The 17,613-nt window shown below is 43.9% G+C and overlaps 1 protein-coding gene across 4 annotated transcripts in view; it reads left to right on the top strand.

Moving 5' to 3' along the window:
* LOC105481991 (exostosin like glycosyltransferase 3) overlaps positions 1-7,876 on the top strand; it is a 131,210-nt gene extending 123,334 nt beyond the window's left edge. For all 4 annotated transcript variants that reach the window (XM_011741801.2, XM_011741800.3, XM_011741807.3 and 1 more), the window contains exon 7: positions 4,828-7,876. In XM_011741801.2, coding sequence (XP_011740103.1) covers positions 4,828-5,037 — 210 coding nt within the window. In that variant the 3' untranslated portion in view covers positions 5,038-7,876. The remainder of the gene's footprint in view (positions 1-4,827) is intronic.
* Positions 7,877-17,613: the final 9,737 nt, after the last annotated feature.

Genomic DNA, 17,613 nt, shown 5'->3' with positions numbered 1-17,613 from the left:
AGCTAAGCCATCTCTTCAGTGCAGGGGGAAGTAATGTGGGCATGGTGCACATGATTCTTACCAATTGAAAACTTCAAAACTGAGTATTCTCTCTCAGTTTTCTTCATCTTTCTGGAATATATGAAGAATTCAAGATTGGGATGAGTTTTCAAATTCAAAGGCTGAAATTAAGTGTGTTTTCAAACTCAGTAATTCCTTCAACTTATGAATCTAATTATTCATAATAAAGAACCAGTTTGAATTAAATATTTTATTTACCTAATTTTAATGGTATCAGGTGTATGTACTATTGTATGTTCAAAAATAGTAATTTTTTTGTTGTGCTTTAAATACCTCCAATTTTTACTGTCAAACTATTCCCTGTTTGAATTAGGGAGGTCTGACTGCTTTGTATGATTGGCAGTGTTCTCTCAGTAATGTTAATATCTTAATGATATTGACTAAAGAATGGGGAGTTAATGTAATATTATTGCTTTGAATAATGTACTACTTTTGCAAGGAGAACACAGAATGTAAATAGGCTTCATTCAGGATAAGAGATTAAAAAATCACCCGTAAAGTTTTGAGAAAACAGATGGCTTAGGTGGTAAGGAAGCCGAAATGCAAGTGAACGTCTTGGTTCTTTGGGGTAATATAGGTTCTTGGCATCTATTGAGGATTTTCCTCATTGTTACTAAGCATAAAATGAATATTTCTCTTAGACTGAGTTACCTGGAATCTTCCATGTAAACTGTGATCCACGATATTGGTTAAATAAGTAAATGTCCAAACTTCAGTTTATATTATAGTTATTTCATTCTTTTTAATTTTTTTGCATGTTTTATTATGCAACATACTTATATATTTACAAATATATTGGGGATGCAGTCTTAAGTGGTTTTTTTGTTTTGTTTTTGTTTTGTTTTGTTTTTTTGAGATGGAGTCTCGCTGTTTTGTCAGGCTGGAGTGCAGTGGCACAATCTTGGCTCACTGCAACCTCTGCCTCCCGGGTTCAAGCGATTTTCCTGCCTCAGCCCCCTGAGTAGCTGGGACTATAGGCATGTGCCACCACGCCCAGCTAATTTTTGTATTTTCAGTAGAGACGGGGTCATGTTGGCCAGGCTGGTCTCGATCTCTTGACCTTGTGATCCGCCCGCCTCGGCCTCCCAAAGTCCTGGGATTACAGGTGTGAGCCACCGCGCCCGGCTTAAAAGTTTTTTTACTGATGGATTACATGATTAAAAACATTTGGAAACCACTGCTTCCGTGAAAACAACAGTTATAAAGACACTTTTTGTGTCACGTGGAATAATATGCAGGCTAAAGGGCATTTCTCCTGGGGCTGGATTCTGGTGTCTGGGGTGAGGAGAAGGGTTTTTAGATCCAGTGAGAGCCCCATGGAATACTGGACATAGATGCTGTTTGAGAACGTCCTTCCCCAGATTCCTGACCCCCACATCCTGTTCCAGGGGGAACCATGGGAAGAGCAGTAACTCGGTGTTGACATGACCCCAAAGGGTTCTAAGGGAGCAGCCAGTGAGTGAGGGGGGATGTGAGGAGACAAGTGGGACCTGGAGGGGAAGCTGTGGAGGTCACGACTGCCCAGAGACTAGATTCTGAGGTGAGCCACCCTTCGAGCACTGGCCTGTGTCTCCTCCCAGTTTAAACTCTGGGACCTGGGCTTTGACGGCGAATACTGGCCGTACACAATGATTACTCTTCTGCTATTAAGTTATGGGATGTGTCTTTCAATTAAAAATTTTCCACTTAATTTATAATAGAAATTTAAAAATTATTTGGGAAAAGAGACATGCAGAAAGAAATCAAAAGTGCTAAAACTTTTGGCTTCTTTTGGTTCTCTGGTATCCTGTCTATTGTGGTGACTTTTTTATCCATACATATATATACACAAACACACACACACACGTACATGTGTAAAAATACATATATACATATTTTTTCTTTTTTTTTTTTGTTTTTGAGATGGAGTCCTGCTCTGTCACTCAGGCTGCAGTGCAGTGGCATGATCTCAGCTCACTGCAACCTCTGCCTCCCAGGTTCAAGTGATTTTCCTGCTTTAGCCTCCATAGTAGTTGGGATTACAGGCATGTGCCACCATGCCCAGCTAATTTTTTTGTATTTTTAGTAGAAACGGGGTCTCGCCATGTTGGCCAAGCTGGTCTCAAACTGAGCTCAAATGATCCACCCACCTTGGCCTCCCAAAGTGCTGGGATTGCAGGTGGGAACCACCACACCTGGCCTTATTTTTGTATTTTACATTTATATACTTGATTTGCAGTCTGCTTTTTAAAAACTTGACAGTAGGCTGGGCGGTATGGCTCACACCTGTAATCCCAATATGGAGGCTGAGGCGGGTGGATCATGAGCTCAGGAAATGGAGACCATCCTGGCTAACACAGCGAAACCCGGTCTCTACTAAAAATACAAAAAATTAGCCTGGTGTGGTGGCGGGCACCTGTAGTCCCAGCTACTTGGGAGGCTGGGAGGCTGAGGCAGGAGAATGGCGTGAATCTGGGAGGCGGAGCTCGTAGTCAGCTGAGATCACCGCACTGCACTCCAGCCTGGGCTACAGAGCGAGACTCCGTCTAAAAAAACAAAAAACAAAAAACAAAAAAACTTTACAGTAAATTTTCTCGGTTTTTGTTATATAGTGGACTAGGTAATTTGAAATAAGTAACAAACTTCTTTTTTCAGTGTATAGTTGAGCTAATAAAAAGGTAAGAGAATTGCCGGAAAGGAAGCAGACGGGAGGACTAAAACTTAGGGTGGCAAGCATGGAGGCGTTGCTGAGGCCATCATGGGGAGCTGTTCTCACCTCAGCTGTCTAGAGGCTTGGGTTTTATCACTCATGTGAAGGAGTGAAGAGCCTGTTAAGGGCGGAGAATTAGAATGGAGATCTCCTACCTGTTGCCCTGGGGAGATGACATGCACCTTATTTTAACCTGGACTCTGACGGAGCGGGGCGCGCGAAGTGTAGGTTGAGAACGTTAAATAGTCTTTTGAGCCTCCATGGGCTTAGGTACTCACTCTGTATGAAATCTAGACCCAGGGCCACATGAGGTGGCTCAAGTCTGTAATCCCAGCACGTTGAGAGGCTGAGGCAGGAGGATTTCTTGAGTCCAGGAGTTCCAGACCAGCCTGGGCAATGTAGGGAGTCCCCAGGGAGAAAATAACAAAAGAAAACTAGACCCAGTCATTGATACCCTTGGACTGTTTGACAGAATAAAACCAAAAATCTGTTGTAAGGAGAAATTACTCTCAGCAGAGGAAGTTCCCACTTAAGAAAAAGAAATTTCTTCACCTCAGGCCACATAGGCATGCACAGGAAAAGCCTCATTGAAAATGAGCTTGAAATGTAAAATTACCAGTTAGCCACCGAGGAAACAGCTGATCATGAGCAAGAGCGAACACACATAATAAACAGGTTATAGTTCTCCAAGGATTTCAAGTAATAAAGCCATTAGGTAGACTCTAAAACAAGTAGGCTTAAAATGACTAACCTGAAAACATAAAAAAGCAACAAATCACTCCAAAAAGAACAGATTGGAAAGCCCTAAATGGAAATGAAAGCCCTAAATGAAAACTACTGAAAATGAAAATCATAGTTATTAAAATCTCTGTCAAAAAGGCATGAAAAGATCAGACTTAGGTGAAAAGAAAATTAAGGAAGTAGAAGATAAATTTAAAGACATTTCTGCCCCATGTTTCTTTGTGTGGCGTCCTCCCCTCCCTGCTCCCCTCCATCCTCCCTTCCGTGGAGCCAGTGTTTCCAAAGCCCGCTTTGCAGGTGTTGCTTCTTCAGCCCATTGAAAACCCAAGTTCATGGCTATCTTGCAGGATTTGCTTTTTCATTGGCCTCAGGATTTCGTTCATTCTTTCATTCATTCATTCATTCATTCTTCATTGTTTATTCATGCATGCATGTATGTATGTGAGTGAGTGACAGGTTCTCACTGTCCCCCAGACTGGAGTGCAGTGGTACCATCATAGCTCCCTGCAGCCTCAAACTCCTGGGCTCAAGCAACCTCCCAAGTAGCTGGGACTACACCAAATAACTGGCCTGCTGCCACACCCTGCTAATATTTTTATGTTTTGTGGAGATGAGGTTTTGCTTTGTTGCCCAGGCTGGTTTTGAACTCCTGGGCTCAAGCGATCTTCCTGCCTTGGCCTCCCAAAGTGCTGGGATTAATCACCAGGTGATTTCATTTCTTATTACAGGCTCAGCCCTGTATTTAAAGAGGGTTTCTGTATTTCATCTTGCGTGTTCAGGTGTTCTGAGGGACTTATGCCATTCGGCCTGCCACATTGTAATGAAGCTGTCCCTCTTCACACTTTGCTGGTTAGACATTTTCTAATTAATAGCAATATGACTAGACTGTAGTATGGCCACTTTCCCATGGCTTTAAATGTAGTTAAGCATCTTTTTTGTGGACAGTATTCAAGAATGATTTGACTGGCCCCTGTTTGGGTAGTCTTCAGTATTTTCATTCAAAACATTGATGAAACAACTCGGTACGTAACTATGGCTCTGCAACCAGGTACATACTAGGAGTGGACTTACCGAGACAGCTCACACTGCACACGTTAAGGCTTGTGGCATCTGAGAAGTGCAGGCCGTCTGGACAGAATACCTGACGATGTTTCGAGACATCTGGTAGGCAGGAGGCCTGGGGCGGGGCTCTGGCTCCTGCCACACTCTGCAGGGTTGTTGCCTCTGGGGGATCAGCGTCTTCACCCTGGACATGGGGGTTGTGGGATCGGTTCAGCTGCAAGGGTTCTGTTGGTATTAGCTGGGATTCCCACTCTGTGTCTCTCTTCCATTTCCAGGTGACCTCACGGTGGACGTTCCGATGCCCAGGATGCCCTCAGGCCCTGTCGCACGATGACTCCCACTTCCATGAGCGGCACAAGTGCATCAACTTCTTTGTGAAGGTGTACGGCTACATGCCCCTCCTGTACACGCAGTTCAGGGTGGACTCCGTGCTCTTCAAGACACGCCTGCCTCATGACAAGACCAAGTGCTTCAAGTTCATCTAGGGGCAGCGCAAGGTCTGGGGAAGAGGATGGGCAGAGGGAGGAAGATGGCTCCCAAGGTTCCAAGGCATTGCAGGACCTTGGGGACATCTGCTGGGTGGGTGGCCCAGACCCTCTGCTGGGAGGGGCAGCATGAAGAGTGGAAGGAAACCGCTGCCTTTATCTTGAAGTCGGCCACACTGGGCCTGGAGCCCTGGGCGGAGGCCCCGGGGTTCCCCACACAGGGCACTGACTGATAGCTTACACTGAGGACCGTGGAGACTCTGCAGAGTCACTCACACCATTCATACGCCCAGGACAGCTAGTTTGTGGTTTTTAAATTCAGTAACAACTATTATGATTATTTAAAAAGAGAAAGTTTCAGATTTGCCATTCACGGCTTATTTATATATATGTGTGTGTATATAAATATATGCACACACACTTGCATACATATATATTTTTGGCTGGGGGAGTGTGAGTTTTGCCTCTCTAAGGGAGGGACCGCGCAGGCTCCTTTGTTCTGTATTCTGGCGGAGATGGGTCCTGGCCTTGTGTCACTGGCTTATACTTAAAGATCATCTCCCATCCTCCCCAGCGCCGTCTGTGTGCAGAAACCAGACAGGGATGAACGTGGCCCTCTTACGGGCCTGGACGAGAGAAGACCTGTGGGTCTGTTCCGTACCCTTTCTGTTGCCAGTCGGCAACCTGCAACTCCCGTTCTCTTCCCAGTGAATCCCTGGGAGCGCCTGACCCTGGTGGGCCGCTCAGCTTCCTGCTGCTGGGGCCAGTGATTTTTGAGGATTTATCTTTAGGCCAGGCTTGCCTCAGTACTTACCCCTGCTCTCCCATTTCTCCCTTGTTTGAGAGAGAATGAGGAAGCAAAGAGTGAGAAAGAATAGGGTCTGAAGATGTTACTCCCAGGTGGCTCTTTCTGTCTTGTTCTTTTGTTGAAACATACGTGCTGTGGGCCTCAGGCTTTTCTGAAGTGCTCTCTCTTGGATTGGACAGGAAATCAGCAGGGTGCACGTCTGCTGTGGTCTGAAGTGGTTTGCAGGTCAGCCTCCTCTCCCTGGTGTAGAGCAAGCCAGTGTCCTTCGAGGACCCCACCCGGCTGGCCGGGAAGTGTTACAGCAAGGCACCTGCCTTGGGATAATTCCTTGGTGAAATTCACCTTCCCCCTGCCTCTGTCTGGAGCCCCATCCTGTGTTATCTGTGGTTTTTGGACCCCTAATGTCAGCTTGGCTGTAGGACCCCCTGAGGTTTGGTATGTGCTAGAACAATGGGAGGCCGTGATTTGCTGTGTAAGCTCACATCCAGCCTTCGAATCTTAACAGGCATTCACAGCCCGAGTTACCCCTTTCCACTCCCTGCTTAGGATTCTGTTCCCTGGGCTGAAACTGAAATAAGCTAATTTTTTGGGTCATAGTGGCAGTAGGGGAACCTAGGAGGGTGTGAGTGGAATTGGTCAGGGATTTAGCCCATGAAATTTGTTTCTTGAACCCTGCTTTCTTGAAGTGGAGTTGACTCGAAGGTTTCTAGCAACTGAACAAAAGCTCAGGTCTGTCCTGGTCATGCACATGCCTTAAGCCAGTTCCGTCTTCCCTAGACCTTGGCATCCTGTGCTTCTATTTCTCGGAATACGTTCTCTGACCTGCCTGTACCACATGGGTCCTCTTCAAGTATTGTGTTGAAGCTGGGCTCTTTTGGTAGCTCCCACCCAAAGGGGGAGGGCTAGCTCAGCTTAAGGGAACGCTCCCCATTGGCAAATCGGACCTGGCTACTGCCAGGACTGTTTCCAGAGGTTCCCCCTGGCAACAGCCTGTAGCTCCCCCGCTGAGGCAGCGACCTAGGAAGTGTGGTTTTGTTCCCAGCAGTCGGGGGTCGGACGCTCTGCCTCAGAACTTTCTAGTTGCGCTCTCCCTGACTCCTGACTGGTATTCCTTTTAGCAGTAGCCTTCTTCCCTCGGGGAGCCAAAGAGTGTGGTGTGTGGGGCTATATTGTGGCTGCTATTTTATCTGGTTTATTTTAATGTGAGGAACTCATATACTGACTTTAGTGGGACTTGGTGAGCCGGGGCCGTCTGTGTGGTGGGACCCCCTTTAGAGGGACTTGGTGAGCATAGGTCGTCTGTGTGGTGGGGTCAGGGGCCTGTCCCTTTAGTGGAGCCAGGTTGTCGGGCCCTGAATGTCACTGGTGGATCCAAGAAGGGCTGAGTGGTCTGACACCAAAACGTGCTGTAGGGAGGGCTGTGGTGCTGGCGCTTCCAGCAAGGACAGCCCTCCTTGACCCTGAAAGGAACACTGGCTTGAAGGACTGCAGACAGGTTCGGAGGGGCACGCCCTCCTCGGCGAGAGGCAGCAAGGCAGCCACGGTGTCACTGGTCAGGTGCTTCTCACCACGGGAAAGCCGCTGACCTGTGACTCATGCGAGATGGGAAAGTAGCGCCACAGACGCCGGGTCTCCTTGGCTGTCTGTGAGCCGCCCGTGGCCACCTCGTCCTGGCTCGCAGGGTGCAGGACCACCTCGTTCTCTGGGTGGCCAGCTTGCTGCTCCGGTTTGGGCTGTCCTACTTTAACGCCATCCCAGGGCTCCACAGGCCGCTGTGAGCGCTGGCTCCCTGGGCAGTGCTCCTCAGTGTGGACGGTGCCTCGGGCCAGGGCTCACCAGCTGGGGTCCTGTCCAGAAGGATGGGATCTTTCTGGGAGCTGCGCTGGACCGAGTGGGGAGCTCCTAGTTTGGAGGGGGGAAGCTTTGATATCCATGCCACGTCCATCCACCCCACCCCTTTTCGTCACGAGCACAATGGTCTTACATTGGATTTTTGTAAAAAAATAAAAATAAATGGAGACTTTAACTCAAGCAGCTTGGAGTTCTTTTGTGGTTTTCCTCAGCAGGTATGGAAGAGGGACCTGAGAGAAGGCACCTGCTTGATTGCTTGATTCCAGGTCGCCACCTGCGTACACCAGCTGGGCCCGCTCGCAGAAGACGACAGGAGGCAGCGTGACCAGGCCCTGGTGTGGGCTGTGGACCAGAGATGGGTGAACACACTCACATTCACGCGGGCATCCTTGCCTGCGCCCGGTTCCAGGGCAAGTCATTTTGACTAAACAGGAACTTAGGGGCTGTTGAGGTGCTTTGCAGGATGTGGAAGGGCATGTGGCCCATATATGCAAAGTTAATTTTTTCACGGGAATTTAAAAGCGTGTGTGTATATGGAGTGGTTATGGGGAGCTGTGTGTGCCTGTGATCCCAGGACAGGTGAGGCCTCACTGTGAATGGCTCAGTTTGGTCCATAGGTCATGCCCCTGACCTACAGGGCACTAAGACACCTGTGCCTGCACCGGGCTGGCGCTCCCTGACTGCACAGCCCCTTCCTGTTGGTGCCCACAGGCCTAGAACTTGTGCTTGGCTGTGGGATCAGAGGCTTCCTCAGGAGAGGGCACTGAGCTGTGGGCTTCGGGGAGAAGGATGGAGAAGGGAAAGGGGATAAAGGCGAGGGCTCCTCTCCTGGGCTCTGCAGGTGGCATTTTCGGTCACACTGACAGTCCTAAGAATGGGTGAGACCTAACGGTCAGTGTCCCTCCTCAAGTGGGTTCACGACTGATCAGGCAGGTTTGCAGCAGCTGATGGGTGAGATGTCATCTAGGGGCATTCTCTGGAGTTTTGGCTGTCAAGCTGCTATTCTTCCAGCCATCCGTCTCCATGTTACGATTGTCCTGGGACCGGAGAGACTTGAGAAGGTAGCATGAGGCTGTAGAAAATGCATCTTCCTATATACACAGAGAGACGATGTCTGCTTTGAGTCTCTACCTGTTGAGTTGTGGCTTGGACTTACGGTCACCCAAGGTGGTGAATGTGAGCTGCTGATGGGATCGTCACTGAAGTGGAAGGCTCCACAAGGTTTACGAAAATGTGTGAAGAAGAATGTTGATGGCGGGGTGTGCTGCCTAACGTCTTAATCTCAGCATTTGGGGCGGCAGAAGTGGGAGGATCACATGAGGCCAGTTCAAGACCAGTCTGGGCAACATAGCAAGACCCCCATTTCTACAAAAAAAATTAAAAATAGAATGTTATGAAGATACCGAAAAGAAGAAAGGAGAATGTAGCGGGTCAAGGTCTGGATCCTAGAACACACTGGGTGCAGATCCTGGGCTGGCCATCACACTGGTGGAGAGCAAGTTATCTATTAATATTTTAGGCTCTAATCCCACCATACGATGGCAAAAGTTGTGCCCATCTCCTAAGCATATGTTAAAAGTTAAATAACATAATATATGTAGAGTCCACTGTTTGACACAATAAAAATGAACTGTTACTGGAGTAAAATACTGTCCACTTATTCATGGCTCTTTCTGCCTTCCACTAGGTTTGAGCACCAGCGCCTGGCTGTGTGCCCTGCCCACCTCCTGTTAGAGCCCCCATGCTCTGTCGCCTCACCATGCTGTGTGCTGGCCACTGCTCTGCCTCCCACACCAGACTGCAGCCTCTTGAGAACATAGCACACAACAGGAGTTCCATAGTTTTCTCATGAATGAATGCTTTGACAGACTGAAGAGGGCCACTTAGAAATCACAGCTTGGGCAAACTGTTTTACCTTTCTTCATCTGTCTTCATGTTTACGAAAGAGTACAGGCTGGGCATAGTGGCTCACACCTGTAATCCCAGCACTTGGGGAGGCCAAGGCGGGTGGATCACCTGAGGTCAGGAGTTTGAGACCAGCCTGGCCAAAATGGCGAAACCTCATCTCTACTAAAAATACAAAAATTAGGTGTGGGGGCACGTGCCTGTAGTCCCAGCTACTCAGGAGGCTGAGGCAGGAGAATTGCTTGAACCCGGGAGGTGGGGGTTGCAGTGAGCTGAGATTGCGCCATTGCACTCCAGCTTGGGCAACAAGAAACTCCGTCTCGTAAAAATAAGAAATAAAAAAGTAAAGTACAACTGCTGGTCCTGTTGTAGGACTGTCATGTTAGCATTTAAACTACTTAAATTCTATTGATGTAAACGATTGGTCCCACATTTCAAACATACAGCAATGTTGAAATTATTTCTAGGGTATAAATGTATATGTCTGTCATTTTACTGGACCTGCCTTGGAGTGTCCTATCTTCCCATGCCCTGTCCCTTCACCCGTTCCTTCATTCATCCTTTCACAGTGCACTGGCTGCATTTCTGAGTAAACTGGTAACATCAATGCATTTCCTTCTAAATACGTGGGCATACAACTGTTAATTATAGGGCAGTATTTGTGTTTTTAATGTAAAATTTATTTTAAACTTACACACGTTAAGTGTGCATTCTTTTGAGTTCTGACAAACGCACACGCCTGTGTAACCCAGACCCCTCTCAAGATACAGAACACTATGATCAACTCAGAAAGTCCCCTCATGCTCCTTCCTCCTAGTCAGTCGCCACATCCTCCATCCCCAGACATAGCCAGTGCTGATTGTTTTTTCACCTTGGATTAGTTTTCCATATTCTAGAATTTCATATAAATGGTGTCATACAATTTCTACTGTTGTGTTTGTCTTCTACACACCCAGCATAACATTTTGGAGAGGCATCCATCATTGCTGCATAGATGGGTGATTAGTTACTTTTCATTGCTTAGTATTCCCTTGTATGAATCGAATAAAATCTGTCCATTCTATTGTATAGGTGCTGGGGCTGTTTCCAGTTTTTGGATATTACGAATAAAGTTTCTCTGAACATTCATGTGCAAGTCTTTCTGTGGATTTTTATTTCTCTTGGGTAAATAGGAGTGGAACTGTTGGGTAATATGATAGATGTATACATGTTTAGTTTTATAAGAAACTTCTAGACCTTTTCTCAATGCGATCATTCCATTTTGTACTAACACCAGTAATTGAGACTCCCAGTTCCACATCCTCACCAATCTGTGGTCTTGTCAGTCTTTTTAATTTTAGCCATTCTGGTGAGTAATGGTGTCTTACCGTTTCATTCTGCATTTTCCTAATGATTTAAGTACCTTTTCATGTGTTTATGCCGTTTATATATATTTCCTTTATGAATTATCTGTACACATCTCTTGCCCATTAAGAAAAACTGGATTGTCCTTTTTTGAATTGCTTTCTTTTCTTCCTACATTTTTAATAGATTTTGAGGGGAGCAGTTTCAGATTTACAGCAAAACTGCATGGGAAGTACAGAGTTCTCCTCTTCTTCCACCTCACTCCTCACTTGCCCTTTATTAACATCTGCCATTAGTGTGATAGATTTGGTACAACTGATGAGCCAGTGTTGACACATTGTTCACGCAAGCCTATGGTTTACATTAGGCTTCATTCATTGTGTTGTATATTCCGTGGGTTTTGACAAATACGTAATGACAAATATCCACCATTATAGTATCATACAGAACAGTCTCACTCCCCTAAAAACTTCCTGCGCTCCACCTATTGGTCCCTCCCTCCCTCTCTGAATCTCTGGCAACCACTGATCTTTTTACTGTTTTCACACTATGGCCTTTTCCAGAATGTCACATAAAATCATACAGCATGTGGCCTTTTCACATTGGCTGCTTTCATGTAATATAATATGCACTTAAGGTTCTTTTGTATCTTTTCAGTTTGATAACCAATTTCTTTTCTCACTGGATAACATTGTATGGATGTATCGTCTTTTTTATTACTGAGTTACAGGAATTCTTTGCCCTGGACACTAGTCTGTTGTCAGATATGTTTTGTAAATTATTTTTAATTTGTGGCTTGCCTAATCATTTTCTTTATGGTGTCCTCTGATTAGCAGAAGTTTTTAATTTTGAGGAGATACAATTCTTTTGTTACTGCTTTCAGTGACCCAAGAAACCTGTGCCTACCCAACATCATGAAGATATTTTCAGTGTTTTTCACCAAATGCTGTATGGTATTAGCTCTTGTAATTAAAGATCCATCTCAGTTTTTATGTATGGTGTGTGGTGGTCAGGTTTCTGATTCTTTTTATGGGCATTGCAGCACCATTTGTTAAAAAGACTTTCCCTTCCCCATTGGATTGCTTTAGGGCCTTTGTTGAAAAAGTGGCCATTATAGAAGTGGGGCTCTATTTCTGAGCAACCTTTGTTGTTACGCTGCTTGGTTCATCCTCGTGCCAGTTCCATACTGTCTTGATGAACGTAGCTTTCCAACTTTGTTCATCTCCAAGATTGCTTTCAATATTATAGTTACTTTGTATTTCTCTGTCAAGTTTAGAATTAGCTCTGTGGTATTAGCTCTTATGCTTATATAAAATCCATCTCAATATTGCCAGTCTTTTCTAAGAAACCTGGGATATCAGATACAAAAATGTAAACATAAAATTTGCCACGTTAGCCATTTTAAAGTGTACCATTTAGTTCCATTAAGTACCTTCACAATGTTGTGTAATCATCACCACTAGCTAGTTTTAAAACTTTTTCATCTCAATTTCTGTACTCATTAAACAGTAACTTCCCATTCCCCCACTACTTCCAGCCTCTGATAACCTCTATTCTGTCTCTATGGATTCATCTATTCTGGATATTTGAATATCAATGAATCGTAAAATATGTGGTCTTTTTTGTCTGACTTTTTTCACTTAGCATGTTTTCAAGGTTTACCCATTGCAGCGTGTATCAGAATCTCATTCTTTTCTGTGGGTGGATAATAGTTCATTGTATGTATATTACACATTTTGTTTATCTGTTCATCTGTTGGTGGATACTTGGGTTGCATCCACCTTTTGGTTACTCAGGTGGGGAATAATATTGCTAAGAACATAGGTGGTCAAATATTTGAGTCCCTGCTGTCAAGTCTTTTGGGTATCTATAGAGCAGTGGAGTTGCTGGACAATATGGTAATTCTGTATGGTAATTCTGTATGGTAATTTCAATTCAATATGGTAATTTAACTTTTTGAGGAGCTGCCAAACTGTCGTCCATAGCAGCTGTGTCATTTTACATTCCACTGGCAGTGTATGAAGGTTCCAATTTCTCCACTTCTCCCAACACTTTCTTTTTTTTTTTTTTTTTGAGATGGAGTCTTGCTCTGTCACTAAGGCTGGAGTGCGATGGTGCAATCTCTGCTCACTGCAACCTCCGCTTCCTGGGTTCAAGCAGTTCTCTGCCTCAGCCTCCCAACTAGCTGGGGTTACAGGCACCCGCCACCACGCCGGGCTAATTTTTTGTATTTTTGTTTCACCATCTTGGCCAGGCTTGTCTTGAACTCCTGACCTCGTGATCCACCTGCTTTGGCCTCCCAAAGTGCTGGGATTACAGGCGTGAGCCACCATGCCCGGCCCAACACTTACTTTCTGATAAAAAATTAAAAAAAATATTACAGCCATCCTAGTAGGTGTGAAGTACCTTGTTGTGGGTTTGATTTTCATTTCCCTAATGACTAGTGTTGAATATCTCTTTATGTGCTTATTGGCCATCCATGTATCTTCTTTGGAAAAATGTTTATTCAAGTCCTTTACCTACTTAAAACATTGGGTTAGGTTGTGGTGTGGCTGTCTGCTGGGATGGTATTGTATCAAATCTGTAAATCAATAGGCAGAATTAAAATGTTAGTATTGAGTCTTCTAATCCATGAATATGGTATATTTCTCCGTTTATTCAAGTCATTAATTTCAGCAAGGTTTTGAGACTTTTAGTGTAGAGATCTTACATATATTTTCAAAAGTTATCTCACACTATTATGAATGAAGTTGCTGTTTCAAAAACATTTTATTTTCTGGCCAGGTTTTGTGCCTCACACCTTTATTCCCAGCACTCTGGGAGGCCAAGGTGGGTCTCTACAAAAGTAAAAAGAAAAAAAAAATTAGCTGGATGCGGTGGCATGTGCCTGTGGTCCCAGCTACTTGGGAAACTGAAGTGGAAGGGTCACTTGAGCCTGGGAGTTTAAGGCTGCAGTGAGCCATGACTCTGCCACTGCACTCCAGCCTGGGTGACAGAGCAAGACTCTCTCTCAAAAACATGTTAATATATAAAATACAGTTGACTTTTGGATACTAACCTTGTATTCTGCAGTCTTGCGAACTTATTCCAGTAGTTTTCTAGATTTCTTAGAACTTTCTATGTAAAAAGTCTCATCTGAAAACAGTTTTACTTCTTTCCTACCTTTATGCTTTATCTGTTTGTATGCCTGCCTGCCTTCTCCTCTTCATTTTTGCCTTACTGCAATGACTGGGACTCCAAGAGCACTATAGAACAGTAGTATGGATCGGCACCTTGCTTTGTTCTCAATATTTGGGTAAAAGCTCTAGTATTTCACTGAGCTGTAAGTTTTTCATACATGACCTTTATCAGGTTGAGTATGTTCCCTTTTATTCCTGTCTGCTGAGTGCTGTTAGAGAATTTCATCAAATGCTTTTTTCCTGTATCTATTGAAATGATCATATGGGGTTTCTCCTCTATTCTGCTATTATAAATTAGATTGGCTTTCAAATATTTATCCTTGCATTCCAGGGATAAACCCTACTTGGTCATGTCATATTATCCTATTTGTGTGTTGCTGGATTCAGGTTGCTGATAATTGAAGTTTTTGTTTTTGTTTTTTGCATTGATGTTCATGAGATATATTTACTTCTCATTTTCTTTTTTGGTAATGACTTTGTAAGGTTTTGGTATTAGAGTTATGCTGGCCCCTTAAAAAGGATTGGAAGTATCCCCTCTTCCTCTTTTTCATAGAGGTTATACATGATTGGTGTTATTTCTTCCTTAAATGTTTGATACAGTTTCCCAGGGAAACCATCTAGGCCTGGAGTTTTCCTTGTGAGAAGATACTAAATTTAATTTCTTAAGTGAATATCAAGTTCTTTTTCTTGTTGAATGAGCTTTGTCTATTTGTGTCTTCAAAGGAAATTTTTCATTTTATCTGTAGTGGTAAATTTGTTGGCATAAGTTGGTATTCTTTTTATCCTTTTAATATTTGTAGGCTCTTTAGTAATACCCCCCTTTTCCTTTCCGATTGGTTGTCGTCTTCATATCCGTAGGATCTGTAGTGATGACCATAGTTTTTTCACTGCCCATATGGGCAGTCGGTCCTGTCTTTCCTTGATCAGTGTAATGAGGTGTGTATCAATTCTGCTGATCTTTTCAAAAATCAGCTTTTGACTTTGTTAGTTTTCTCTATTCTGTTTTGTTCATTTGTCCTTTTATGATTTCTTTCCTCTGTGTTCTCTGGGTTTACTTGGCCCTTTTTATAGTCTTCTAAGGTAAAAATTTAGGTCAATTTTAGGCTTTTCATTTTTTCTGTAAGCATTTAAAGGTATAAAATGACTTTTAAGCACTACTTTAGCAGTATCCTATATATTTTGAGCTTTATTTTTCTGTTCAAAATATTTTCCAATTCATTTTGTGATGTCATCTTTGATCCATGAGCTATTTTAGAAGTGTTTAATTTCTTTCTTTCTTTTTTTTTTTTTTTTTTTGAGATGGAGTCTTGCATTGTTGCCCAGGCTGGAGTACAGTGGCACAATCTCAGCTCACTGCAAGCTCCGCCTCTCAGGTTCACGCAATTCTCCTGCCTCAGCCTCCTGAGTAGCTGGGACTACAGGCGCCCGCCACCACACCCGGCTAATTTTTTGTACTTTTAGTAGAGACGGGGTTTCACCGTGTTAGCCAGGATGGTCTCAATCTCCTGACCTCGTGATCCGCCCTCCTTGGCCTCCCAGAGTGCTGGGATTATAGGCGTGAGCCACCACGCCCAACCAGAAGTGTTTGATTTCTAAATATTTGTGGTTTTCCAAAATATTTTGTCGAGTTTGAATTTAATTCCATTGTGGTGAGAGAAGGTTTTGTGTATGCGTTCAATCCTTTTAGATGTAATGAGATGTGTTTTATCACCCAGCATGTGGTTTTCATGGTAAACATTCTGCTGCTGTGGAGCAAGTACTCTAAAAAGTATCAATTACGTCAAAGTTTTTGACAGTTTTGTTCAGGTCATCTAAAGAATTTACTTTTTTTGTCTAGTTGTTTTAATAATTATTACCAGGGTGATAAAATCTCTATGCTAATGGAATTGTTTTTTGTGGTAGGTTGTTCTGTCACCTACTTACCTAACTACATACGTCCGGAGTTTATAGTTTTATCTCTAGGAGGGTCAGGTCTGATGGGAGCTGTTACATCGCCATTCCATTATTTGACCATTACTTGAATAAGTACTATAGAAATGTTTCAACACACTGAGCAGGGATTGGCGTACTTTTTCTGTAAAGGGTCAGCAAATGTTTTAGGCTTTGTGGACCACATGTGATTTCTGTTGCATCTTTTTTCCAACAAGTCTGCTTGTGGGCCAGATTTGGCTTGTTGGCCACAGTTACCGACCTCTTTTCATCAGGAAGCTGCCCACTGAATCAAGTAGCTATTTTAAAGCACGGGCTAAATGATAGGGATTTTTACACTTATGTGCAGGTTCCCATGTTTAGAATATTGCAGTTAAAAAACTGACCCACCAGGAAATGTTGTTTTGGCCTGTAATTCCTAAGTATTTCTGAAATTTTCTTTCCTTACCTTCTTCCCCCAAGCCTCATGCTGGGACAAGGTGGAAAAAACAGACTCTGTCCTCAGGGTGCTCATGGTCCTGGAAATGTGCTCCTCTCTAGCTGTAAGTCTGGGAGAAGGGCTTATCTGTGACGGTGAGCTAAAGCCATGATAGACAGCACAACACACCGAATATGTGAGCAGGTGCCGACTAATGCCCCCTGATGACTGGAAGGTGCTTCCTGATGACTGGGAAAGGCTTTGTGAAATGAAAGGCCATTATTTCCAAAGTATGTGAAGCAACTATGAATAGTTACTAGAGTAAAAACTTAATATTGGATAATTTAACAAAATGTTAGCAAACTTAATTGATAATGTGTTTGGTAACTCAGAATGAGAAGTTACTTTTTACCGGTGATTGATTTGATAACTACATCAGGGAGACTTACACATGGATTAGGAATGTTTATTGTAGAGAAAGGTAAAGGGTAAATCCTGCTAACACAAACAACATTACGTGGGGGCTATGCATTTTTTTTTCAATGGCCTGCAATGCCAACATAAGAGAAGCAAGAAATATTCTACATGCCTAAGGAGATGGGCGTTTACACCCCTTTCAAAGATCTGTGGTCCTGTGACTCAGAAGTTTACGTTTAATATGTGTGTGTGTATATATACACACACATATACACACACATATATATACACGTATACATATATATACACACATACATATATACACACACACATATACACATATATATACACGTATACATATATATACACACACATATATATACACACGCGCATATATATATATATATATATATATATATATTTTTTTTTTTTTTTTTTTTTTTTTTTGAGACAGTCATGCTGTGTCTCCCAGGCTGGAGTGCAGTGGTGTGATCTTGGCTGACTGCAAACTCCATCCCCCCGCCCCCTCCCTGGGTTTCTCTGCCTCAGCCTCCCGAGTAGCTGGGATTACAGGCGCCTGCCACCACGTCTGGCTAATTTTTGTATTTTTAGGAGAAATGGGTTTTCACCATCTTGGCCAAGCCGGTCTTGAACTTCTGACCTTGTGATTTGCCCACCTTGGCCTCCCAAAGTGCTGGGATTACAGGTGTAAGCTACTGCACCTG

The sequence above is a fragment of the Macaca nemestrina genome, chromosome 8 (assembly GCF_043159975.1).
Source record: "Macaca nemestrina isolate mMacNem1 chromosome 8, mMacNem.hap1, whole genome shotgun sequence".
NCBI lineage: Eukaryota > Metazoa > Chordata > Mammalia > Primates > Cercopithecidae > Macaca > Macaca nemestrina.
Note: the sequence above shows the minus strand (reverse complement) of the source record. Positions and strands in the feature narration are given on the sequence as shown.